The sequence below is a fragment of the Artemia sp. Qi Xiang Cuo genome, chromosome 15, assembly GCF_049724085.1.
Source record: "Artemia sp. Qi Xiang Cuo chromosome 15, ASM4972408v1, whole genome shotgun sequence".
In the NCBI taxonomy this organism is placed as follows: Eukaryota; Metazoa; Arthropoda; class Branchiopoda; order Anostraca; family Artemiidae; genus Artemia; species Artemia sp. Qi Xiang Cuo.
Window position 1 is genome coordinate 43860675 of NC_142808.1, and position 27101 is coordinate 43887775.

The 27101-nt window shown below is 34.8% G+C and overlaps 3 protein-coding genes across 3 annotated transcripts in view; 2 read left to right on the plus strand and 1 right to left on the minus strand.

Annotated features, from left to right (window-relative positions):
* thoc7 (THO complex subunit 7) overlaps window positions 1–614 on the minus strand; it is a 30480-nt gene extending 29866 nt beyond the window's left edge. Inside the window, exon 1 of the mRNA XM_089101012.1 lies at window positions 567–614. Within this exon, the coding sequence (XP_088957138.1) occupies window positions 567–576 (10 nt within the window). The 5' untranslated portion in view covers window positions 577–614. The remainder of the gene's footprint in view (window positions 1–566) is intronic.
* The window catches only part of LOC148943700 (uncharacterized), a 296754-nt gene that overhangs the window by 167184 nt on the left and 102469 nt on the right, over window positions 1–27101 (plus strand). The window lies entirely within an intron of this gene.
* LOC148943705 (uncharacterized) overlaps window positions 670–27101 on the plus strand; it is a 36982-nt gene continuing 10550 nt past the window's right edge. Inside the window, exons 1-3 of the mRNA XM_089101748.1 lie at window positions 670–804; window positions 17769–17825; window positions 24816–24920. Of these exons, the coding sequence (XP_088957874.1) occupies window positions 717–804; window positions 17769–17825; window positions 24816–24920 (250 nt within the window). The 5' untranslated portion in view covers window positions 670–716. The remainder of the gene's footprint in view (window positions 805–17768; window positions 17826–24815; window positions 24921–27101) is intronic.

Genomic DNA, 27101 nt, shown 5'->3' on the forward strand with positions numbered 1-27101 from the left:
CCTGCATGGTTATTGATCAAAGCTATTGGGTCAATATATACCAAATCATATTATTGAGTTTCAAATAAAGTGAACACACCATTCAATGCCTTTTTTTTATGCTGATTACAAATATAATAAGCATTTCTTTCGGAAATGAATTTCAGCCCCCCCCCCTATATATGCCAATTCAGGGTTAGGTTAGGTATAGCCTATCTAGGGGGGGGGGCTGAAATTAATTTCCAATAGAAATGCTTATTATATTTGTAATCAGCATAAAAAAAGGCATCAAAGGGTGTATTCACTTTATTTGAAACTAAATAATATGATTTGGTATATGTTGACCAGCTACTGACTGACTCTTTTAACAATAAATGGGTCTAGCCTAGGCCCAAGTCAAAAACGAGGTAAGCCTAGGCCTATACTAGTGCACCAAGTAGCAGCCTAAATTAAAAGAAGACTAATGACGTCATAAAAAGATAAATAACTCCCACAATAGTCAATGAAAAATAAAATAATGATGGTTCGAAAAGATAGTTTACAACCATTTTAGGTAAGATTTTAGGGACAATTTTTTCCGCATTTACCTTCATTCATATTTACTACTTTAATCGAAGCTATGCAGATAACCTGTAGCCGATCTTCGGAATTATTAAAATCTGCAGAGCTTAGAATTTGCCCGTTTTCGTCCAGAATTCGACTCAAGAAAATATGCTAAATTCAGATAAATAAAGAATATGGCTGCTCCTCATGAGAGTCCTTCTAGCCTATATGGACAGCCCTGGTCTATTTGGGCTGAGAAGCTTGGCAGAGAAAGTCCGCAAAGTATTTTGTTTTCTAATACTAACTCAGATATTTGTAAACACCTGGCAGATGTGTCTTTTGGTATTTTGCCAAATTTGACCTGGTTCTTGTAGCTCTTAACACTGTAACAACCTTGTTTCAATTAGGTATATTATAAAAAAAAAATAATTCTTGAACACATACATTTATGAAATTTTAGGTCAGTCTAGGCTAGAGCAAAAGGGCAAATCTTCCTTTATTAGAAATCCTTGCATAAAAGCTTAATAGCCTAATTGGTAGTCTAATTTACCAATTAGTCTAATAGCCTAATTTACCAAATCATATTATTGAGTTACAAATAAAGTGAATATACTACTTGATGCCTTTTTATGCTCTTTACAAATATAATAGGCCTAATCATTTTTGTCAGAAATGAATTTTAGCATCTACCCCTATATATACCAATTCAGGGTATATATTTGCACATTAGGGAGGTGGGGGGGGGAAGTTTAAACTTACCTCTCATTTGTTTCAGAAATAAAATTTACCCCCATCCCCCTAATGTGCAAATATATACCCTGAATTGGTATATATATATGGGTGGGGGTAACAATTCATTTAAAACCAAAATGATTATTATATTTGTAAAGATCATAAAAAAAGGCATCAAGTTGTATAGGTCTATTCAATTTAGTTGTAAGTCAATAAGATTTGGTAAAAATTTACCAACAATTTACTCAAGAAAATATGTAGGAGTACAGCCAATTGGTAACAATTGATAACAATATTTATCCTTGGTAACAATCTATCAGTTATAATAAATTAATAGCCTAACTCACAATAAATTTGATGAAAAGCTCACAGGTTGAAACCCTGTGTTTAAGGGGTGATTAACATAGGTCTTGGCAATTTTGGTATTTTCATTAGCTAATTATAAAATTAAGAAAGGCTATTTTACTCTTGACCTCTAAACTTAAAGAAAGTGTAGTCATTGCTTTCCTAAAGCATTTTTTGAAAGTAAGGAATAGCCTATACTGAACTTGCATGTTAACAGAAGTTAAAGTTTTGTTGGCTTGTAGGCCTACAGGATTTCTCTGCATTTTAGTTTTTCAACAAAGAATGTCTCAGATTTTAGAAAACTATATAGCTTGTTGTGATTGCTGATGTTGCTGAAAGATTTCTGGTAAATTTCTAGTTGGCCATATAATTTAGCTAGGATGAAAGTGAAAACATCATTTGATGGCTTTTGTTTATGCTTTTTCATAATTCAATAATTGCTTCTGGGGCTAATTGCATCTTTTGCCCTTAGAGGGGCCCCAGAGGTATTTCATATGAATTATGAAAGAGCATAAAAAAGCATTAAAATATGTTTTCACTTTCATCCTGGCTAAATTATATGGCCCACTGCAAATTTACCATGAAATTGTTCCCAGTTAGAGGGAAATTCTATTTAACAAAAGAGCTATATGCTCAATGCTGTTTCCAAATATTATTTATTTATTTATTTATTAATACCAACATATGGTAAGCTTTAACAAGCTTGTCGCACAAAACAATTATAAAAAAGTCTATAACAATGTCAATGAAATAACAAAAACATACAGTAACTGAAAACATTGGAAACAATATTACTGAAACATACAATAGCATACCAACTTAACTGAAACATATCTGTTAATAATTGAAACCTACCAAAAAATAAGCCTACAAAATAACTGTCACACTGTCACAAATCAGCTAATACAAAAGTAATTGTAAAATTGTGATAGGACCCAGTATAGAAATCTGTAGAGGCTAAACTACTTTTGAAAGACTAGACCATGGTACTTGCAACTATTTCTGATGGAAGTGAATTTCAAGTCTTCCACACTCTGCTAGACAAAAAAGTTTTGGCCTAATCTTTTCTGTGAACATGGCGGGTAAATTTTGTGTTGGTGTTGATGGGTACTACTGTATTCTGTAAAAGTGAAAAAATGAGTTGGGGGGATATTATCAATATTCCTAACAATGGAAAATGTCTTTATTATGTCAGCTCTATCATTTCTGAACTGGAGAGAAGGCAACTGTAGTCTTTGCATTCTCTGGTGGTAAGGTAGATGACTCAGGTATGGTATGAGTTTGGTGGCCCTATGTTGCACTCTCTCAACCCTCTTGCTATCTCTCTTATTAAGGGGATACCATACTGATGAGCAATACTCAAGTACTGGATGTACAGTGGATACATAAAGTGAAATCAGTGAATGAAGATTAAACTTAGAAAAAGTATGCTTTAGACATAATAATTGGTAATTTGCCTTATGGGTGATGTCTGATACATGTTTATTAAATTTGAGACTTAAATCAAAACAAATCCCAAGGTCATGAACATATTCTACACTTGAAATTAATTTACCAACAACAAAGTAATGGTAATGTTGAGGGAGTCTATGCAAATAGTGCACAGCATTGCACTTAGTTTCATTAATGAACATACAGTTTGCAGTACACCACTGGCCCAGAGCAACCAAATCCTCTTGAAGTAAAGAAATCTTATGATCACTCATGACTGGCCTGTAGATTTTTGCATCATCTGCAAACATTTTTAAGGTCAAATTCCTAACAACGCCTGGCAAATCATTGATAAAAAGGCAGAAGAGTACTGGCCCAAGACAACTGCCTTGTGGAACTCCACTTACGACAGACATAGGTGATGACAAAGCATCACCTACTGCAACATCTTGGGTTCTATTTGTAAGATAATCTGTTATCCATGCTTTAGTTTGTGGGCCTATACCATATAGTTGACATTTGTTTATCAGAAGTGGAATGAAAATTTTCTTGAATGCTTTGGAAAAGTCAATATAAATACAATCAAACAAATACCATTATCAGCCATCAATTGAAAATCGTGAATCACCTCAAGAAGTTGTGTGTTACAAGATTGTCGTTTATGGAAACCATGCTGAGCAGAATGCCATAAATTATTTTCTGCAAAATGTGCTTGGATTCTACTCACCACAATTTTCTCCATTATACGGGAAAAGATTGATGTATTTGAAATTGGTCTGTAATTATTGAAATGGGACTTTGAACCATTCTTGTACAATGGCCTAATGATAATTCTTTTCCAAGCTGAAAGACATTTACCAGATGAGAGACAAAGATTAAAGAGATATGTGAGTGGTCCATCCAGATATGTGAGTGGTCCATCCAGATATGTGAGTGGTCACTACTATAACAATTGCATATCAAACCCTCCTCCCAAAGAGTTCAGATATAGCTATAGTTTATGCTGATTTTGTTGGTTTTCAAAATGTGTTGCACTCCTTTTTTCTATTTTTTATTAATATTTGATGGTTATACACAATTCTTATTTCAAGCTGAATGTTTCTATTGATTTATTTATATATTTATTAGTACCAAAATACAGTAAGCTTTAACAAGCTTGTCACAATAAACAATTATAAAAAAGTCTATGACAATGTTGATGACATAATACAGACATACAATTCTATGAAAAGCAACACACTCTTAAAACATAATAACTGAAATATTTGATGATTATATTGATATTTCTCATAATATCAAAAAAAAAAAAAATAACCAAGACTATTGAACAAAACAACAAATGAATATGGACTAACTGTTTAATTTTCATATAGGCTACTGATATCTATTCCTTAAAGCCTATTTAATTTTGGTTTTATTAAAGTCTATAAAATGATAATATTTGAAATTATTTTGTTTTCAGTAAAATACAAATTATGTTCTGGTCTTCAGAAGGTATGGAGGGTGTTAGCCCCACTCATCTTAGTTTCTGTTCATTTTGAGTTTGACTCAGTTTTTTATTGAAATCTCTGTTTGTTTTGGGTTCATTTATTTAATAACAGTTATTTGTTGATGTTCTTATGCTTGGAAAATTATTTGGTTTTGTTTTTGCTCATTTTGGGTTTAATGCACCTCTTCACTTTTCTTTCAAAAACTTATTTTGTACAAAAAGTATTGAAATTAGTTTCTGTTTGTTTTTTATTGACATAGTCTTTTTCACTGGAAGAGAAAATAATATTTTGAATCTTTTTTTTTTCTATGAGAATCCACAGTTTGGCTTGCTATTTATATGTTGGAGGAAATTTTTCAAGAGTTTTTAATAACATATATCCTTTTGAAATTCTGGACCCACATAGTAATGTTTAATTTAGTTTTACGTTTTATTAAGTTCTCATGAAAAACTAAACCGAATACTATTCCTAGAAAATTGTATCTATGCTATTGGGACAACCTGGATGCACTTACGCTATGTTTTGATCTATCCCAACATCCTCCTTAATAGTCTCTATATATTAGGTCCACATTAATACCATAAGCCCTAGTAATATTAGTATTAACAACAGTAGTAGCACTACTACTAGTAGTAATAATACTATGCACAGACTGTTTTTATTAACTTGATTAACCCCTCAGCATGCTCTGAAAGTTTCAACTTAATATTCCAAACTGTTCCTGATGTACTGCGGATTTGACAGCCTGCATGTATTAGTTTAACAGCATGTTTTAGTTTAATTTAACATACCCTCTAGCATTATCTGAAAATGTCTCCTTAATACCCATACTCTTATAGTAAAAGTAGTATACTATATAGAAACAGCAAGTGAATTGCATAACTTATGGTCCTTCATCTGAGGGATTTGGGGGGGGGGGGGTTGACCTCCCAAGAGTCATAGTTACTCAACCTTTCAACTATGCTGAATAAAATGGCTATCTTAAAATTTTGATTGGATGTGTTTGGGGAATTGATGGGTGTGGGAGGGGGGTTGATTGGCCTCTAATCACTTATGGCTACTAAAAGGGGCACTAGAACTTCCAATATCCAATCAAATGGGCTCCTTCCAAAGTTTCTATGACAAATCCTTCTACACAAAGTACCTTAGTGAAAAGAAAAAAAAAATTAATGCAATGTGCCTACATTGCTCTTTACTTAGGCAATGCTATTGTGCTTCCTATGGTACATTCAATATAAGGCTGGTGCTGTAAAGCAGAATAATTACATTTAAATAGGCTAGGATGTAGGGGTGACTGTTGATAAAGTTAAGATGTTTAAAAAAAAGTTTTTCCATGTTTATCATATTCTAGATTGGGAGCCTATTGTTCATGTTTATAGAAGATACATTTTATTCAAAATATTTTCTCAAAATTAGACAGTGTTTAAGTACTAGGGGTATTACCCTAGAAAATAATGTCAATTAAAAAAAAAATTAGCAAAGATTTCTTATATAACCTAGGGCTATATGTTACAGAGGACTGGGATGCTAATATAATAGTAGTAACTATCAGGCTACCTTTTATCTGCTCTTTTCGTCATTGTAGATTCTGTTTTTTAATTTTCTTTAAGAATTGTAACTATAATGTATGCTGTGTTCTGTTAAGCCCCATGAATTCTGTTTCAACCCCTCCCTTAGATCAAAATAAATGAAAAACGTTTGCCTTTGCACTTCCATCAATTAAGGTGGCTATAGCTCACAATTTCCTTTTTTTCATTCTTTGTTGCTTCAGTCATATCTAAATTTTCAACAAGTTTTACTCCTTTAGCCAATTTAATTACTAGGCTTTATATATTTGCTGAATCTGTACTTAAAAGAACCAAAAAAAAATTCTCAATAGAAAATCCCTGTCAGGGAGACAATTTACCTGGATATTCAGTGCCAGACCAATATATCTTTCAAATCCTCTTTCCTTGGCATTTCTCTTTTCAAGCAATCAAAACATACTGTATACTTTCATGTTGGTCTTACTTCATTTGCAAAATTGTCATCCTCTTTTCAAGTCCAAGGATTTTAATATGCTCTATTACAAGCTAGATGCTGAAGCTGTTTTACTTAATGGGGATCTTTTAAATGGGGTATTAAGTATTTTCCTTGAATGTGACATAATAGATCAGGATTCTAAGAGGCTGATAAATTGCTGCCATCAGTTGCAAATCCCTATGTTATTTTATGCTCTGATTGATTGCTCCCTTTCACTTGATTTAGAAGTCACAATTTATAGCTTGATGATAAAAAGATGCCTAATAATCAGTTCAAGTATTTCAGGGAAAATGAAAAGGTGAAGGGATCCCCTTATGATATCTACTGACCTTGAAATGAAGAGGTGAATAGATCCCCTTCCCATATCTACAGACCTTGTAATCATGTGAAGAGGAAGAAATACTATCTAAAGGAGAGAAAACTCCATAGAATGAAGTGATCAGATACATTTATAGAATATTGGGGTTGATCAAATCTTAACTTTAAAGGTAGCCCTTTGTCTTCTGTGGTGCTATGATCCTTCTAGAACCTCTATAATAGTGCCAAATGAATTTCAGAGGTCCCATAATAAATTGGACAGCTGCATTTGATAATAGTCTTATCCAGGACTTAAAAAGAGGGAGTGCTAAGCTGAATAGGAGATGGCTTCTAAAGCAATGAATTGCTCCAAAGTTTCCACTAGAGTAAGATAGAATTTAATTGAGGTGGGCACTCTAAGAAGGATTAGCTGAGAATTGGATTCCAAAGACACAAAAATTCATCAATTCTCTTGATGGCTTCATCCATAGAGGGGTGACACTAGAGTCTAGTGACTAGACCTTCTGAGACATTGATTTCTGATTCTTCAGGAGATCCAGTTGAATGATAGGAAATCACTAATTACCTTAAATAAAGCTTGGAGCAATCTGAGGATTTATCCCCTGAGAAGTGCCAGAGTTGATGTTTCAAGTTGCTTTAAATGTAGTTTAGTGACCAAGGGCTGTTGGATAATTGGTAGCTTCCCAGTCAAGTTTACATTCTCAAGGATCACTCATCATCCAGCCTTTGTTTGAAAATGTCAACAGATTCTGCAGTAACTGTATTTTCAGAAAGATTATTCCATCTAGTAACAATTCTTGAGGAAAAGAATTGAGTGCAGACTCTTGATAGAGTAGATTGCTTAACAGGTTATGTAGAGGGTGCCATATCACTCATGGCATTGGTATGCTCAAGGAAAAAGAATGACAAACAGTAGGTTTTCCCTTAATGGGATGGGAGGATGTCATATATAGGAGGAGTGTTCATAGCTGTGTTGGCCTCAGGCAGCTTGGTGCTGCAGGGAATTGTTATTAGTAGTGGTTAGTAGATACTAGCTTGGCAACCCTCAGCCTTCACCAGGTGGTCAGAGCATGCAAAACCCTAAAAGAATAATTATTTTAAAAGCTTAAATTTTCATATTCCATATGGTTAAAGCTTCTTTTGCAGGCTTCTAAAAAAATCAAAGGTCTTTAAAATATCAGATAACCCTATCTTGCATTTAGTTTGTATTTAATACTGGGATTTTCCTTAAAAATTATAGACCAAATTTAAACTTAAAACGCACTAAATTTAGTTTATATAAGATTCCAAACCTGAAAAAATAGATATTACTATAAATCAAACAGAAATAGCCACTAATTAGGCTAGTGTTGCCATCTCCCTAACCCTCCAAAAGACTCAGGTCATTTGTGCTTGCCCTCCATTTTGGTTTGCTCTGTTGTCCTTCAAAAAGGACTAAAACTCAGGATATGGGAACCTCTCCTTAACTTTATATGACCATCCCTTTTTTATGATGACCTTGAGGAGAAAATACATGAGAGAAACCATCACTCTTTACTGAGTTGAAAATATTGCATTGGCAGTGGTATAAGTAAGATGCTTTACTACTTCTGATGCAAAGTCATAAGGTAGTTTCTATCAGAATCCATGCTGTTAATCCCTTGAAGCTTATCTGACTTTAGCCACTCAAAAGGGTGTTATGTTCAACATTCTTGTGCATTTTCTGAATGTATGAAATATAGCATTTTTTCAGATAACATATTGATTAAGCTGAATGTCTCTGCTAAAAAGGTTTTTACAAGAATCTTCACTTGCATTGCCAGTTAGCAATTTCATTAGAATTATTGTAATGTAAAAGAGAAAAGTTACAACTTACATCACTTGCCTATATTAACTAAAGTTAAAAAAAAATGTTCCATGGAAAGAAAATACAAATTCAATATTTAAAATGAGTATAAAACAACCTGTTATACAATGTCTAATATAAATTAATATATTGAAGGAGTGGCAGCTAAGTCAAACTGACATCCCAGTGAACAGTGAAGACATACTCAAACAAACATGAACTTTCACAAAAAAGGGTATTGTTGCTACCCCTCAACCCTCCCCACTCATGCCAAGGATAAACCTTCAATGAAAATTAAGTATACTGCTTAAATTGAAAATGTTGTTGTGTCAATTGTTTTCTTCCTTATGTCAGGGAAGAATGTGTAAAACTAGATATATCATCAAAGGCCTATATTTATTTATGTCTGGAAATGTTCACCCCAAACAATGTAGTTTTGGTGCCCCCATCAAACAGTTTGTGATGACAAACTGTAACTAAGGAGCAACTCAGCCCAATAGTAACCAAAAGTCTAAAAAATGGAATTATGGTAACAATAGATATTGCAAAAGAATGGGTTTTATGCTGATTCCAAATATATAAAATTCATTAAGTCTATTGTCACCCATCAAAAGCTACAAGCCTGAGAAAGTTTGCCTGGTTTTATAAAAGGGGGGAAACACCCCCAAAAAGTCAAGGAATCTGAATAAAAATTGCATCTTAAGATATTGCATATCTGAGAACCCTTTTGTAGATGTTTCCAATGTTTCATAGAGGATTGGGAGAGGCCAAATTCGAATAGAAATTAAAAGTTCTAGTGCCCTTCTTAAGTGACCAAGACGATTGAAGGGGAATTAGCCCCCCTCCCATGCCTTGTCTTCCCCAAAGTCATCTGATTAAAATTTCAAGATAGCTGTTTTATTCAGCATAGTTGAAAAAATAAAAAAATTAATTTGATGAAAAGCTCACAGGTTAAAACCCTGCATTTAAGGGGTGATTTAAATAGGCCTTGGTAATTTTGGTATTTTCATTAGCTAATTATAAAATTAAGAAAAGCTATTTTACTCCTGATCTAAACTTAAAGAAAGTGTAGTCATTGCTCTCCCAAAGCACTTTTTGAAGGTAATTTACATGTTAACAGAAGTTAAAGTTTTGTTGGCTTGTAGGCCTACAGGATTTCTCTGCATTTTAGTTTTTCAACAAAGAATGTCTCAGATTTTAGAAAACTATATAGCTTGTTGTGATTGATGATGTTGCTGAAAGATTTCTGGTAAATTTCTAGGTAGCCATATAATTTAGCTAGGATGAAAGTGAAAACATCATTTGATACCTTTTTTATGCTTTTTCATAATTCAATAATTGTTTCTGGGGCTATTTGCATCTTGTGCCCTTAAGAGGGCCCCAGAGGTATTTCATATGAATTATGAAAGAGCATAAAAAATCATTAAAATATGTTTTCACTTTCATCCTGGCTAAATTATATGGTCCACTGCAAATTTACCATTAAATTGTTCCCAGTTAGAGGGAAATTCTATTTAACAAAAGAGCTATACGCTCAATGCTGTTTCCAAATATTATAGTCACTACTACAACAATTGCATATCAAACCCTCCTCCCAAAGAGTTCAGATATAGCTATAGTTTATGCTGATGTATATAAGACTATGCTGATTTTGTTCGTTTTCAAAATGTGTTGTACTCCTTTTTTCTATTTTTTATTAATATTTGATGGTTATACACAATCCTTATTTCAAGCTGAATGTTTCTATTGATTTATTTATATATTTATTTGTACCAAAATACAGTCAGCTTTAACAAGCTTGTCACAATAAACAATTATAAAAAGTCTATGACAGTGTTGATGACATAATGCAGACATACAATTCTATGAAAAGCAACACACTCTGAAAACATAATAACTGAAATATTTGATGATTATATTGATATTTCTCATAATATAAAAAAAAAAAAAAATAACCAAGACTATTGAACAAAACAACAAATGAATATGGACTAACTGTTTAATATTCATATAGGCTACTGATATCTATTCCTTAAAGCCTATTTAATTTTGGTTTTATTAAAGTTTATAAAATTATAATATTTGAAATTATTTTATTTTCAGTAAAATACAAATTATGTTCTGGTATTCAGAAGGCATGGAGGGTGTTAGCCCCACTCATCTTAGTTTCTGCTCATTTTGAGTTTGACTCAGTTTGTTAATGCTGTTAATCACTTGAAGCTTATCTGACTTTAGCCACTCTAAAGGGCTAATTGCCCCCCCCCCCCCTCCCCACTCACACACACACACAGCCCTCAGGGAAAGGACTGAACGTTGTGAAATTTGCCCATTGTTACATATAGTATATGTTATTAGGAAGTATGCAGACGTTTTGCAGTGGGGGGGAGAGGTGGTATTCCACAGGCAGAATTTTCTTTTGCAAGGGAAGTCTCTGGGGGTTGATATTCAAGTTGAAGTTTGCCAGAATATCTATACAAAATTCTTTTTTTTGTCTTACTTTCTCTTTGCCAACTCAAAATTACACATGAAGATGCTCCAGGGGAAACTTTCAGTATGGTTTGTGTTGTTAGGGGGATTATTCCATGGGAGGAAGGTGAATTCTCTGCAGTATAAATTATCCTTGCGGGGATTTTTTGTAGAAGGAACTTTCCATTTGGGGGGGGGGAGGGGGTCCAAGAAAAAATTTCCATGAAGGGGGTAATTTCTGGAAATACTTGAAACTAAATAAAAAAAAAAAAAGTCTTTTTTTTTAACGAAAATGCTAATGAAGTTTTTCAGCCAGAATTGTCTGCAAGGGCTTTCCTGGGGGGAATTTTCAGTGAGGATGAAATTGTTTGGTAGGAATTTTTCAACTTAAAGTAACATTAAAACTTAAAACAAACAGAAATTGTTCTGTATATGAAAGGGACTGCTCTCTCCTCAATACCTTCCTCTGTGCTAAAGTTTGAATTTTCATCCCCATTCTTTTAGAACAACTCCTGAAAAATAAGGTTTGTTTAACTAAAATAAGAAGTTTTTTAAAAGCACTAAAAAAATTTAAATCCTACTAGTATGCTTGCTTCCTACTTTAATGACTGTAGCACAATTTTTCGTTAATAGAACTAATTTGTTTCATTAATAGTACTAATTACTACTAATTACTGTCCTCCACCAATACTGTTCTGTTGGTTTGCTCAAATGCCTGTTCATAACCTTTTAAAACTCATTGCTGGTACACTCATTCTGAAAACAAATACTTTGAAAGTGCATGAATACTTTGTTTAGTTTGTTCTCATTTTGGACAATATTTGTCTCCTCTTTGTAATCAGCAAGTTCAGAAAACCGTAACTGACATCTCTAGTGGATATTAAGTGCTATTTGGGAAATATACACTTATTATGTTTTGTTTTAGGATTCTATGCAGCAATTCTAATGGTTTTTAAGGATTAGCATTGAATAACTTAAGACAAAAAAAGGATACAGGTCCTCCAGAGCCACTGCTGGTGCACAGGGCATCACATTGATGTTTAAATTTGCTGGACCTTTTTGCAAGGAGGAGTAGTAAGCTTGTCACCAAATAATTTTGGACCTTTCCTTAAATAATCCCTTTAATAAAAGTAGCATACATGTCTACATTTACAAAGTACAGGTATTGGGTGGGTGTGGGTCAAAGCATCCTATACTTGGCCTTTCAACCCAACTGACTACAAATCCTTCCATAAATCAAAAGTTAAAACTGGATAACCATTTCTCAAATGTGTACTGGACAGGTTTTTTCCAGGCATGTGTATATCAATACTAGCCTCATCAAGTTGAGAAATCTTTATTAATCAGTTTCGGTGAAAATCAAATGGCATTTGTAACTTGTATATTTAGTTTGTTTTGATTTAGGGCAGTCATATTGCAATCTTGAGGATTAATTAATGATTAATACTAATATGTCTATATTTCTGAAATTGGGGATAGAAAGAGTAGAGGCTAAAGTGCTCCATTTTTAACCCTCCAATTATTCAGATTGAAAATTATTGCAAGACTCATGATTTCAACAAGATTTGACTGGCCTATCATTTGTTTTCTGTACTTGATATGTCTTGATTTTGAACATTATTTTTTCAGTAATTTTCTCACGCCAGCAATCTCCAAAATCCTTAGAAACCAATATTTGGGGGAAATTTAATACATTTTATGGAATGTATACTTATTTTGTTTGTTCTCATACTGAGTCATTGTAAATTTTAAGTGATTAACATTTGATCATTAAGGGTCAATCTCTAGATAATCTCTTAAATATTATGAGTTAAAAGAGATGCAACTTGTCCTTATCTACAAAATATGGGAGAGGGGGTATTAAAAATGGCAAGGGTCCAAGGACCTCAATTAGAACTTTCTAGTAATGTAAATTGAAATCCCTTGCATAATTTGGATTTCAATAAGGTGTGACATTTCCACCATTTGTGAAGCATGGTTCTTCATATTTTATTTAAATGAAAACATAGAGGAAGCCATAGGCTTGTCTTGGTACAAAATAATCAAAAAAAGATTATGTTATGTTGAAATGTTATGTTGAAATTAAGTAAAAATTAGAGATGAGAGGGGGGATTATAGTTGTAGTATAAGTGCAGACTTTGGACCCTTCAGTTGTGCAGATTGAAAGTTCATGCATGGTTCTATATTTAGTAAAGTATAATATATCCATCTTTCCATTAAAATGTATCTGTCAAACCATTGTTTAAGCTGGTATGAGCTTTTGCTGTACTGTCCCTGAAGGTTTTTTTACCTTTTGACTGTTCTAACATTTTTTTTCTATTGAAGCTGATGAAATTCTCCTTTTCTATCTTGCATGGCTTTCAAGCACTTTTTATGTTCCTTGGGGGTTGAACTAGACATAAGAAGTTTGTTAGTAATGACTGCAAAGCCATTCATTTTCAAAAGTTTATTTAATAGGTTGTTGAAATTTGTCTTTGGAAGGCTTAATCCCAAATGGTATTTGATTTAAGTGGTCTGTCAAAAATTGTATTAAATGTTGTGTGGGTGGCTGATTTGTCATCAAGATCCAGCAACCAAAAGCTGTATCTAGTGTTCAGGTTGCTTAGGTACTTCACTCAGTGTAGTTTGATGTCACATCCTTCAAGAAAGGGATAGGATAGAATAGTCTCTTACCATGAATTGAACTTACTAATGACTGGGTGAATCTTATATCCACTAGTTTAACTCATGGTAGTGAGCTGACTTGCCTGTGGTCTCCCAAATATTTTGTTGAGCCCCTCCCTGTCCACTGACAATTTGAACATGTCCACACTGGTAGAGGTCACTGTACTCTCACTGAGATAATTTTGTCAGCTGATAACTCTATTGGTAAAGAATGTCTTTCTCTGTCTGGTGTTTGCTTGTCTTTGAAAGTTTATGAGAATGACCTTGAGTTCTTTTTGAATCTTCACATAAAAAAAGCCAGGAATGGTGTAGAATGTTTAAGCCATAATCACATCACCCCATATGCAATCATAAGTGAGGGATGGTATTTGAAACTTCTGGAAATGTGATGAGTAAATGACATCATAGAGGCCTTTACTGATTTGTTAAGTTCACAGGGTCTATACATGCCCAAAGGCTATCATCCTTTTCTTTTCAGCTGCTATTGAGCTAAACCAGTTTGTGGGTCTGGTTACTATTTCAATTATTCCTTCACCTTTCATTGGATGAGTTATATTTCATTTTTCTATCAAGGGATTTTGACTTACTGTTGCAGGGTAGATGTGATGTGGTAGCTGTAGATATGACACCTATCTTAAGGTTTATGTGGCATGCACAAGTGGGTTTCCCTATTCCTTGAAAGGCATCCTCATGCAAATTCTGCAATTTATCTTTGTTTCTGTTATTCAAGGTGAGGTACCTTTTGTGTTGACAGCATAAATTTTACCATATCCACGTCAATAATCATGCTAGATCAGAATCCAAGGGTTATTATAGAGCCTGTTTCACCCTCCAAATCTTTACTCCTTATATTTGTTGGTAGCACAAGTGATGTTTTTGGCGTGCTATTAATTGATTTTGTTTGTGGTGCTGAAAAAAAAATATTGCTGCTACATAAAAAATAGTTATGTTTAGCCTTAACTGATTAATGCCAATTGCTGATACACCTCCAGCAAGAATTTTTTTTATCCATAATAATTAGTGATGTTCTGGCTTGTCTGTTTCCAACAGCTTTTACACATGTTATTTTATCATCTTCCACAAGGAGGTTTTTCTTGCATTTTTGGGCTTTGGATGCTGCTTATTATTTTTCTTCAACACTGTAATAATTTCAAGCTTTCACTAGGATATTCAGTTCTGTTTTATGTTTTCCCCTTTACATTAGTATTGTTTCTGGAGAATTTATTGAAATACAGTGTTGCTGATAGGCAAAATTGAATTTGTTCAAGTATGTATCTAAACTTTTTCTTCCTTTTGTATTAATTACTTCCAATTACCTTATATCATACTTGCCAGCAATAAGGACAAATTCAGTAGATGTTGTTTACTGTTGACTCAGCTTGTTGGGTGTATCCCTAACTGAAGGCCATGTCTTGCTGTACCAACCTCTGTCAACAGCTAACTTGAAGGCTTCAAAACTAGGGGACATGACTGTATTCTAGCTAAGGGTGTTCCATAGGCCAACCACTTGTTAGGGGAAAAAATAGTTTTGTAGGCTGGTATTAGTGCATTCCCAGTACAGCTTCAAGGGATCCCCTCTTGTAAGTGAGGAAATTTCTATCTAGAAAGGTTTTAGGATGATATCCCAGTCATAAATCAATTTGTACATCATTAAGTTTGAATGGTTTAAAAGACTGGTGCCTCTTGTTTCTTGTCCAGATGGGAAGGTGACCACACTTACTTCCTTGTGATTTGCAAGACAAGGGTTCCCAAAACCTTAGTTATACATACTCTTCAAAGCATTTCCAATCTTTGTCAAGGGAGGAAAAACACCAGTCAGTGTATGGTGGCTTTTGCCTCCAAATTTTAACATTATGTACCATTTTATTAACTGAAAATTTTACTTGCTTGGGCACCAGTAATAGAAAGGCATAAAATAACGGAAAGTCAGCATCACCATTGATAGGCAGCCAACTTCTATGAAAAAATACTATGAAAAATCAGTGTAAAATATGAGCATAATGTTAAAGGAAGTAAGACTTTTAAACCTGTACATACAAGCCTATACATGCTAAACTGCCATCTGGTTTGAGGACAGTGACAAAATGGGGAGGGGATGTCTTAGTAAATGATTTAAATCAATGGGAAAGTTAGACAGAGAAGAGAAAGATCTGGATAACTTAGTGCAAGAAAGGATATTTGGGATATAATCTTGGCCAAATTATTTGGTCTCATTAAGGCTTAGAATAAGAAGAACAATGGTGCCAATTTGAAGGGGGTGTTTATCCTCCCTTGATTTATTACCCATTCCCCCCAAGTATGAAAAAAAAATGCTTTTTTGGTATTTTCATTGGAAATACCTTTTTTGATATTTTATTTGAAAAAAACTACTAAAGGGGTATTCAGGGTAGTGTAAAGCTCTTGACAAGGGTATCTATCAACAATATTTTCAAAAAGGGTATTAGATCTTGGTGATGACATTTTCTGTATATCTTGGGGTGCTTTCAGTGTTTGACTGAATATAATCAAGGACAGTAAGAGAAGGCTCTTTTTGACATATAAAAGTACAAATTACTAGTGATCAGAAAATATAAAATGATAACTCGTAATTACAAATAAGTTAGTAATTTATCAGTACAAAATGTAGTTTTTGGAAATATTTGAAACTAATTAAAAAGTAGGATAGCCTCAAATGAGGTTGGAAGGGATTATTAGAAGAAAGATTAGCGTACCGGTTTTGAGCCACCCCTTCTCCCCTGAAACTTTTGTCCAACTCATAAAAAATTAACAAAATGAATATAAAGAAATTTATGATGTGTTTTTTTATGTTTTTTTTTGTAGTTTTTTTTTTTAAATATAACTTAATTTTTCCTTATTCCGACAGATTTTGGTTTGTATAATAATCTAGAGAATGTTTGTAATGGTGGCTGGAGTTTACCCCCCCCCCCCCACCTGGAAAGCAAGGCTTTCCAGGTTGGAAAATTTCATTTGAGTTTTTTTTTCTGTTGGGGGAAGGAATTTGGTACTTGGGTATTATACGCCACTCACGCAGGTTTACGCTGTGTAAAACTCGAGAACAAACTTAGCAATATAGGAAACAATGATGATATCTGATGTAGATGATCTCAAATTCCTTGGGAACAGTTTAGAAGAGTGTAATCATGTCTGCAATAGGTTTAAAGCTAGGACTTAAGATAAATATAAATTAAATAAGAAAGAGTAGCAGATATTGCCCTAAGTGCTATGAAGTAAGATGAATCAGTCAAAGATGTTGATAATTCTCTTCACTTGGGGCAGTTATTTTTATGGCGAGTGGACTCGACAAAGTAAGTTGATGCTCAGACCCCGAATGTTCATTCACTTGTGAAGTTATAACTGAAGATGGAGATAGCAAGATAGACATAGATTAGCAAAAGTTCGAAATGTTCTTACTCAACTTAGAAACGTTGTCGGACAACCGTAGGATCTATTTAAGATTAAATCGTAGGGTATTTAAGGCTGCTATAATGATAAATAGCTAAAAATGGTGCAAAATCATCAACCCCAAAGAGGGAGATAATCTAGATGTTATTGAGACAAATTGGTGAAGGATCATTGGAAGATTAAAAGGTCATTATTCCTCAATATTTCTATGAGGGAGGGGAGGCAGTCCTTTGTAAAATCTCAACCTGTCCCTTTCTCCGAGACTGGCCTTAAGAGCATTTTCTCTTGAAGAATTAAAAATAGTGCCCCAATATTAATTTTATGTTTTTACCCCTTCATCCTAGGAAAAACTCTCTAACCCCCCTCTCGTTTTAGATGTTTGACCTATTGCATCTGTGTAAAGTAATTTAATATTCCAACACAATTATTGGTGCAATTTTAAATTATTGAATTATTTTATTAATTACAATTTTATTTTAATTATTATTTTCAATTAATTATTAATAACAATTTATTCAATTAATTTTCAAATCATTTTAATTTTATTTTAGGTGATGATCAAACTTTAACATCAAAAGATAAGGATGCTGCCAGACTCTCCAAAGATGGTAAGTTTTTTTTTTTTTTCTCCACAGTTATATTAATTTTCTTCTCAATATATACTAACATTGTAACTCCATGCGAGACTTTTATTAACCTTGTTTTCTTTTACTTATCAAAAAGCTTCAATTTTATATAGCCTAAGACGCTTTTGTTTTGTAGTCCTTTTTTCACTTTTATCGGGAAATTGCAGCTGCTTAGGTGGATTGGTCTTGTCCTAGGAATATCTCAGTACTTTCGTTGTTGCTATGGTTTTTTTTCTGTTTAGTTCTGCACTGTTTGGTTCATCAGCTCTGCACATATCTCAGCACTGGTCGTTGCTACGGGTATTTTTCTGTCTAGTTCTTCAATGTTTGGGTCTGCAGTTCTGCAGATATCTCGGCACTTTTGTTTGTTGTTACGGGTATTTTTTTCTGTTTATTTCTGCACTGTTTGGTTCTGCAGTTCTGCACATTTCTGAGCACTTGTTGTTGCTATAGGTATTTTTTCTGTTTAGCTCGGCAGTTTTGCACATATCTTAGGACTTTAGTTGCTGCTTTAGGTGTTTTTCTGTTTAGTTCTGTAGTTATTCATATACCTCAAGACTTTTGTTGTTGCTATGTTTTTTTCTGTTTAGTTCTGAAGTTCTGAAGATATATAATTACTTTTGCTAATGCTATGGGTATTTTTTTCTGTTTTGTTCTGGAATTCTGCAGATACCTCAACACTTTTGTTGTTCCTTGTCAAGCCATTCAACAATAAGGTGATACAGACGCACAAGATAAACAGTTGAAAGGTAGTAGTACAACTGTTTATCTTGTGCGTCTGTATCACCTTATTGTTGAATGGCTTGACCAAGGAGGCACAATTGTAGATCTCCTCCTAGCCGACTATAGAAAAGCCTTTGACTTGATACGCCATTATACTGCAGTGAACAATTTGAAGGTTATGGGAGCTTGCAGACATATTCTCTTAATAATAATAAATTTCTTACGTGACCGACTATAGAGAGTATATGGTCTCTACCCGGGTGATACTGATTCGGAATGGTCTGAGCTTACGTGTGGTGCCCCACAAGGCACTAAACTCGCTGCATTGTTGTTCTTGGCAGTGATCAACTTCGTCCTTGCCGATTTTGACGAACGGTTCAAATTCGTAGATGACCTTTCCACCCTCTTAAAATACCCCATTGAGAAGTCTCAAACCGTTCCCCAGTTCAGTGAATCATTTATCGACAACTTTAGAGACCAGTGTTCTGAAAACAGCCTCCAAATCAATGAAACGAAAACCAAAATTCTTCGATTTAGCCTCATAAGGGATTTTCAGTGCCCCCCTCCACCATACCAAAGCGTATCGTCGGCAGTTATTCTTGGTGTTACGTTCAGTGTTGATTGTTCGTTTAGCCTCCACGTCTAAGAGGTAGTGAAAAAGGCGAACTGTGCCATGCGTACCCTTTTACTGATGCGAAGATTTGGTTTTTCAGTGCCACAATTGAAAACAGCCTACCTGACATATATTCGCCCGATATTAGAGCATGCGTGCCATGTATGGGGTCCACAGGTTCAGAACACTGCCTATATAAGTGAAGGACTCGAATTTGTCCAGAAAAGAGCAGTGGAGGTCATACTGGCTGATCTGTACACAGATTACGAATCAGTACTGTCTCTACTAAATTTGCCGTCACTCCAATACTGCCGTTTTCACCTTATATGTAAATTTGGCATATTTCATCTGACAAAGTAATGAACACAGGAATCTACGAACCCCAATGCTGACAAATACAGTTACTGAAATATAAAAATCAAAAAATCTAGCCCAGCCCAAGTGTCGCACTAATCGCTTCAGCAATACGTTTGTGCCTTTTTATGTTTCTGTCTACAATAAGTGACATGTGTATTATTTTTTTGTGTCTTTGTTTACTTTGTAAATAATAGCGCGATTTAGTCGGGATTTAAACCCTGACTACGAAAGCTTTTATGTTAATAAAGGATTCTGATTCTGATTCTTTACCGTCTTGTTCTTCAGTTCTGCACATATATCAGCACTCTTGTTATTGCTATGGGTATTTTTTGTCAATTTTGTTCTGAACTGCTTAGTTCTACAGTTCTGCTCGTATCTTAGCCCTTTTGTTGTTGCTATGTTTTTTTTTCTTTAGTTCTGCGACTCTGCACTTTTGTTGTTACTGGTGTGCGTGTAACTGAACCACCGTGTAACTGAACCCCAAGCAACTGAACCACCTTGTAACTGAACCACCGTACAACTGAACCCCTGTATAACCAATCGCCCGTGCAACTGACCCCTCGTGTAACTGTACCACCGGGCAATTGAACCCCATTTAACTATTCCCTCGTGTAACTAAACCCTCTTGCAACTCAACCCCATTTAACTGAACCCCCATGCAACTAAACCCCCGTGTGACTAAACCCCCGTGTAACTGAACCCCCGTGCAACTGAACCACTGTACAACTGAACCACCGTGCAACTGAGCCACCGTGCATCTGAACCACTGTGCAACTGAACCACCGTGTAACTGAACCTTCGTGCAACTGAACCACTGAACTCAGATTTTCAGTTCTCTAAAAATATTAGGCAATATCATTGGGTGCTTGAGGGCTGGCTTAAAGGAGGATTGAGTTAAATGGGGGTTTATTTGAACGGGGGTTCAGCATGTAACTTTATAGCACCCTTTTTTGTTTTCCGCAAAACCCCCATGCTTTCTATGCTCGTTTGTTTTAACTTATATTCTTTCTTTCTTTTTTTTTGTAGTAATTTCTTATCATTTGGTATTATAGGAATTTATTTGTTCTAGTCTTTGGTTTAATATGGCTCTTTATTTTTATTTGAAAAATTGTTTTTCGAAAAAAATCTTTTTAATTAATTTAAAGAAAGCGCAACAAAAAGTGATTTTTTTTGTTATCTAAATTCTCAAAGCTCCGATATTTTCAGCACAGATTTTTATTTACTTATCGTTCAGGAAAGGCCGGATTCATCTACGTAAGAAACAAAAATCAAACCAAAAGTTTCCAAACACAAAGAGAAAGTAGCTTTTGTGTCGGCTCCACCGAAGCAGGTAATTAACCTTTTTCAAACCAAAGATCAACAACTACGAGCGTAGGAAATACCACAAAATGAAACAACAAAATAAACAAAGTTGTAAAAAAAATACAGTTTGTACACGGTGAGAGCCGCCGTTTACCGCTCCCCCCCCCTCCACCAAGAACATCCCTTAAGGAAAATACCCCGCGGAAAATAACACCTCACGGAAAATATCCCCCCCCCTCCCAGAAAATTCCTACCCGTGGGAAATCCCCCCCCGACCCCCTTCCAAAAAAAACCTCTTGCGGTTGGTTAGTCTCCAATCACTTTTGGCTTAAAAAACAGACTATAAATGCCTGGGGATTATCAAACAATTTCTACCTCCATCCTCCTGTCGTCTCTCCCTCAGGGCTAATTCTGTATTTAATTGGAGGCTCAATGAAAGCTGAGATGTTTTGGCATCAAAATGCACCCTCTGAGGTATCTCCCTCTGTTCCTAGCTACAAAACTATCAGATAACACCATTGCAGAAGTTTCATTTCCTTTTTAAGTTTTTTTTTTATTTGTCTATTGCTTACAGATATTATTTGTCATTCGGAAACATACGGAAATTTTTGTGTGGGGGTTTTCTGGAGGATCTTTCACGAGAAAAGTATTTGCACGGAGGGGGGGGGGCAAAATTTACACATAAGTTCCTCTTTTCCACTTCCCTTAGAACTTCTCAATTAAACTAAAAAATAACACGACTCAAAGAAGATTTTTAAATTTTGAAAACCATAATTTCCGTGAGGGGGTATTTTCCAGGTGATGGGATTTCCATGGGTGGAGGAGGGGAAATTTTCTGTGGGGGAGGGGGGTAAAAGCTTAGACCCGTAGAAAGTCACAGGGTGAAGGGAATCCCCATTAACAGACATAAAAAAGAGAAATAAATCTGGATTTAAGAGTTTATGACGTCCGATTTTCTTTGTTTTTGTGACAACAAAACAGCATTTTCATAAATCATCTTGACAGTAATTTATATAAAGACTTGAAAAAGCAAACAATTCCAACAAGGTTGAACATGTAAAGATTCTAACTTGTGTTTTATCCAATGTAAGTACGGTGGTTGAGTTGCACGAGGGTTCAGTTATACGAGGGCTTTATTGCTACAGCTAATACACAGTACCCTGATGTCCCTTATAAGCCCAAATTGCACTACAATCTACTTAGGACAAGAAAGAATTATGAGTTGCCCATTTTTAATTCTTAAAGTACCCCCTCTGTGTGTGTTCTTGTACCTTGTACCACGAAGTATCGTCTCATACAAAATCCGCTTGTCTTTGCGTATTTTTCGTGGACACATCTGCGGTGGCCTTTCTTATCAGATGGTCAATTCTTTTCCGACAGTACACCTGTGTAAATGAACGGGAGTAACTCAGGTGCTATTTGCATGAATTTACTCCTCTGAGTAAATTGCTTGTAGGCTGTCTTTGTGCTGCCTAACAAGGTCGTTTCTTTGAACAAATCTTGGAGGGAAAGCCCCCTCTTTATATACACATATGCTTATTTTGGAGTTATGTATTTCTGACAGGGTACTAGTATATATAACACTAGAAAATAAAAGTTTTTGTTGAAGAAATTTTCTTCGTTTCCGATGCAATTTTTTATGCTGAATTCGAATTTGCAATCAAATTCATTTGATAACCCACAGTTTTGCGTAATAATATTTAGAAATTGTTGTGCGGAATCAGTAGCTAAGCAGGGTTGTGTCTTATACCTGCTTATATGGATTATTTCAATCAACTTCGTCCTAAGCAACAGAGCAATGGCTATGGAGAACCTTGTAATAAATAAGAAGGTAAAATTCTCCTATGTTTTGATCCTATGGATGATCTGAGTTCTAGAATTTCTAGAAATAAAGTGTTTTCAAAATGGGTGAATTTTGAAGCTGGGCGTCCTAAAATGAAGGGGCAAGAGTTCATGTGAAAGGATTTAAAGGAGAAGCTTCATCAGAGAGAATAATGAGCGAAGCTTTGAATAAAGTGGGGTGGAGGAGGAGCGTGTTGGCTTCAGGAGGGTTGATGCTCTGGGGATACTAAAAGTATTTTATGCTATTCAATATAGCGACAAGTCTGTTCTGATTGGCAACACAGATTTGAGTATTTCTACTGAATATGGAGACTCATTCTATGGTTTATAGCAGGTAGTAGGTAGCAGGGTTGGTTTAAAACAATAGGGAATTAACTAATTATTGAGCCTCCCTGTCGCGGAGGCTAATTTTTACAGAAGACAAATGGTCCATAAACATGTTTGCAGTCAATACAAAATGAATTCTTATTGTAGACCGTTTAAGCAGTAGGCTAACGACTTACAGTCATTTGCATTGTTGTGCACCAATTATTAAGGGGAGAAGGGTGCTTAATACTAAAACTTTGTGTGAGAAGTCCTCTAAATCAATCTGGAGAGAGGAAATTACTTCATATCCTCCCTTCACTTCGACTATTGTGTTAAGACCAAATAGATGTCGAGATTGTATCTACTCCCCTTTTATTACGGAAACGGCAGTTGTTGTACATGAAGTTGTTTTTGCAGTTGTTCAGTAAGTTTGAACTATAGCTTATAGGCTGGGACTTGAGTAGTCTCTTCTCTAGTAGTCTCTAATGGTTTCTCTCGTATTTTAAAAATCCTTTTTGTTGTAAACGAAATACATCTCAAAGAAATCTAACTCTTAAAGCATTTTTATCCAAAAGCCATACTTTAGTGTAAGGGGGGGGAGATTAAAGCAAGTTTTCAATTATTATGGTATTGTCATAGAAAAGTAAAATTTTAGTATTACTAGTGGTGGGTTCCTCGCATTTAGGACAGTCCTGAGTATGGCATTAAAAAGAAACAGAAATAAATATAAACGAAGTTATTTTTCACATGGGATTGAAGATCTACGTTAAACACATAAAAATTATCTTAGATGTAAAGATGGTTGCTGCTCTTCTCAATACCCTGCTCTTTATGCTGAAGTTTGACGTTTTCACGACAATGCTTCAAAAACGAATACTCTAACATGGAGCAGTGCGACTTTTACTGCTTTCATGCTTTGTGAAATGCCTTTTGGAAAGCATAAGCGAAACTTCAGTGGAAGGAATGGGGAGTTTTGGAGCGGTAGCCCCCTCCCCCTAATTATTGGAGAGTTTATTGTAAAAAGTGTTTTTTATATTGTATATTGTACACACGTCTCTCTTGATCACAACGAAACTGTAGTTAGCTCTCAATTGATTTTCTCTCGTATGTGAGTACCCAAATGGAAGAACTTTTACAGGCTGGATAGCTCCTACGCAAGATATATATATATGTATATATATATATGTATATATATATATATATATATATATATATATATATATATATATATATATATATATATATATATATATATATATATATATATATATATATATATATATATATATATATATATATATATATATATATATATATATATATATATAGATATATATATATATATATAGAACGCTTTGTTTTTTGTAACGCCAATTTTGTATTAATTGCTGTTATTTGTAACGGACCGCCCGCCCCCAAAAAATAAAAAAATTGGCGTATAACTAGGCCTACTAGTTTCGTGTGTTTAGCTCCCTGGTCTCCATGTAGAAGTTAAATATATGCCTATTACTTTAAGGCCTTATTTAAAATATTAAGGTAATTTAGTTTTATCAGTTATATAGCAATGCAATCGATAAATTCAAAAATAATTAGAAATTGTAGCCTAAAGTTGGACTTTTTTGGATATTAGCCCCCCAATCCCTCCCCCAAGAAAGATGTATGATTTCAATTTGAAACTTATGAATTGTGTATCGTTGTAGCCATACCCGCATACAGAAGAGACAAATAATTCCCCCCCCCCCACACCCTCCCTCTTAATCTGAGAAAAATGTTCTGGCCCCGGTTACAGCTTTGGACGGTGTTTGCAGCTAATAAGTTTGTTTTTGCAGAGATGAATTTGTTTGGTGAATGCCCTGGGCAAGACCAACTATTGCTGGTTGAATGCAAAATTTGTAGGATGACAGTGAAGATGCAAAGTCTCCGATACCATATGGGTAATATTTAGATTCTTTGTTTATTTCCTTAGCCTCTCTCTTAGATTAACTTTTTGAAAAAAAGAGGATTATAGAATTATGTATTAGAAAACGACAGGGTCGTATACAGGTGGGGGGGGGGTTACCCAGTTTACACCCTCCCCCCCCCAAAAAAAAAAACTTTGTCTAACTCGTACAAAAGTAACAAAAATACATGTAGACATTTTTGTTGTTTTTTATGTTTTTTGTGCCCCCCCCCCCCTGAACAAAATTCCAGATACTGTCCTGGACAACGATAAACTAAGGATTGATTACTATCCGGCCTTTGTCTTTCAAATTGTAACTATTATGACTATTATGTCATAATAGTTTTATGCTAAATTATTAATGAATGATGTGATGAAGTGGATTGTGTCTTCTTCTGTTTTAAACGCTTTTAGTTAACTTAGTTTGTTTAGATCATCGTGTAAGAAAGACCAAATTATACGGCTTTGGCTCTTTTTAATGAAAATGACAAATATAACACAGCGTTTTTTTCTAAATTCGGGTTATTTTCAAAATTTTCAGTTTCGACAATTGACCTCATAGATGTTCGCTTCACATTTTTATCCTTAGTTTTACAGAATTAAAATTTGTCTCGGTAGCATGGATAAGTTGTTTTCTACTTTTAGTTCATTTAGAGATAAAAGTGTTAGTTTTTTTCAATGCTAATTTTTAAATAGGTTTATACTTCGGGTAGAGATGTAGTTAACAGCGTTGTAGGCGTCTGTTAAGTGAATCCTCAACTCTGACTCATAGAACTGACTCGTTACCCAGTTTCGACTTTTAGATTTTTAAACTGTATATTTTGAACCCTACTGAATAAGCCCTCCCTCTTTTATTTCTCTAACCTCTAATCTTACAGTATTTTACCCATGGGATTGGTCCATATGACTTCGCTAGAAATACTTGAAAATTGGGAACAAAATTACTTTTTTTTGTGTTTTGCCCCCCCCCTCCCCACCCTCTACGTAAGTCATCCAGTATACCCCGGGGGATTGGATCTGTGTGTACGTACGGCTGTAATTATGTGTGTGCCTTATTTACATGAGCTGTAGCTCTGAATTCCAAAAAAAGAGCATTTTTATTCTATCATATTTTTTTTTCTTTTTAGTGGCTCATAGGTTTGGTGCCTCTATGAACCCCAAGGGCATTGGAATTTTTTTTATAGTTTCCACATCAAGAAAATAAACTTCCGTTTGATTGCCAGAAAAAAGTTATAGGCCTGACCAAACTTTATATTTTCTCCTTATATTTGTTTGCTGTTCCATTTTTTTTTATTATTTGTTGTCATTTTTTATACTTACAGGCTTGATAGCATTAAAAAAAAGGGATTTTAAAAGCACAATTAGTTCTCTCTCAAGGCGGTCAAAGGAAGAAGACATGTATAAAGATAAATCATTCAAATTAAAAATTTAAAGTGAGAGTGAAAAATGGGGGAGGAGTGAAGGAACTACAGTGAAGGAGATTACTAGAGGGGGGAACGCACGGCACGCGCTGCCTGGTTTACGTGATTACTGAAAGCGATCGCCCCCTCGATGAAACTCCTGGGCAATAGGGACGCGTTTATGCCTGAATGGGCCTGACAGTAGTTCATGCGTGAAGAATAAATCTCGACCCCACAAGAACGAATCTGTCTTCTAGAAGACAGAACCTTCTTTAAGTTCAGAACATCCCAAATTATCATGGTAGATTATTACCAAATTATTCATGGTAAAGGACAGTAACTAAGGTGTGATCTTTTCGAAAAAAACTACATTAAGTGAAGATTGAAAGATCTGTTTTAAAAGAAGCTGCCTTTTGCAAGAAAGATTGTCAACTGACAAAATGATAACCATTATTTAGGTTCAGCTTAATGGCCTACTGAAGGCATCTTCGGTCTCTGTGTATTGGTAAAGTGTAAGAGGTGAAAGCTGCTTTTCGACACATAGTTAAAGTTTTTGCTTAATTATTCCCTTGAAATTCTTAATAGAATGTCTCTTCTTGTGGGGCTACCCGAGCGGCTGCTCTCCCTAAAAAAAATCATGAACACCAAATAGTGTGTGCCAAGTGTTTTGAGGAGTTGTGCCATGAGTGACGGAACTGTGTGGCACTCGCGGCGTTCTGAGACGTAGACCAGGTAGTGGAAAGTCAAAGCGCCCTCGGGCTTACCAGCTGCTGCAG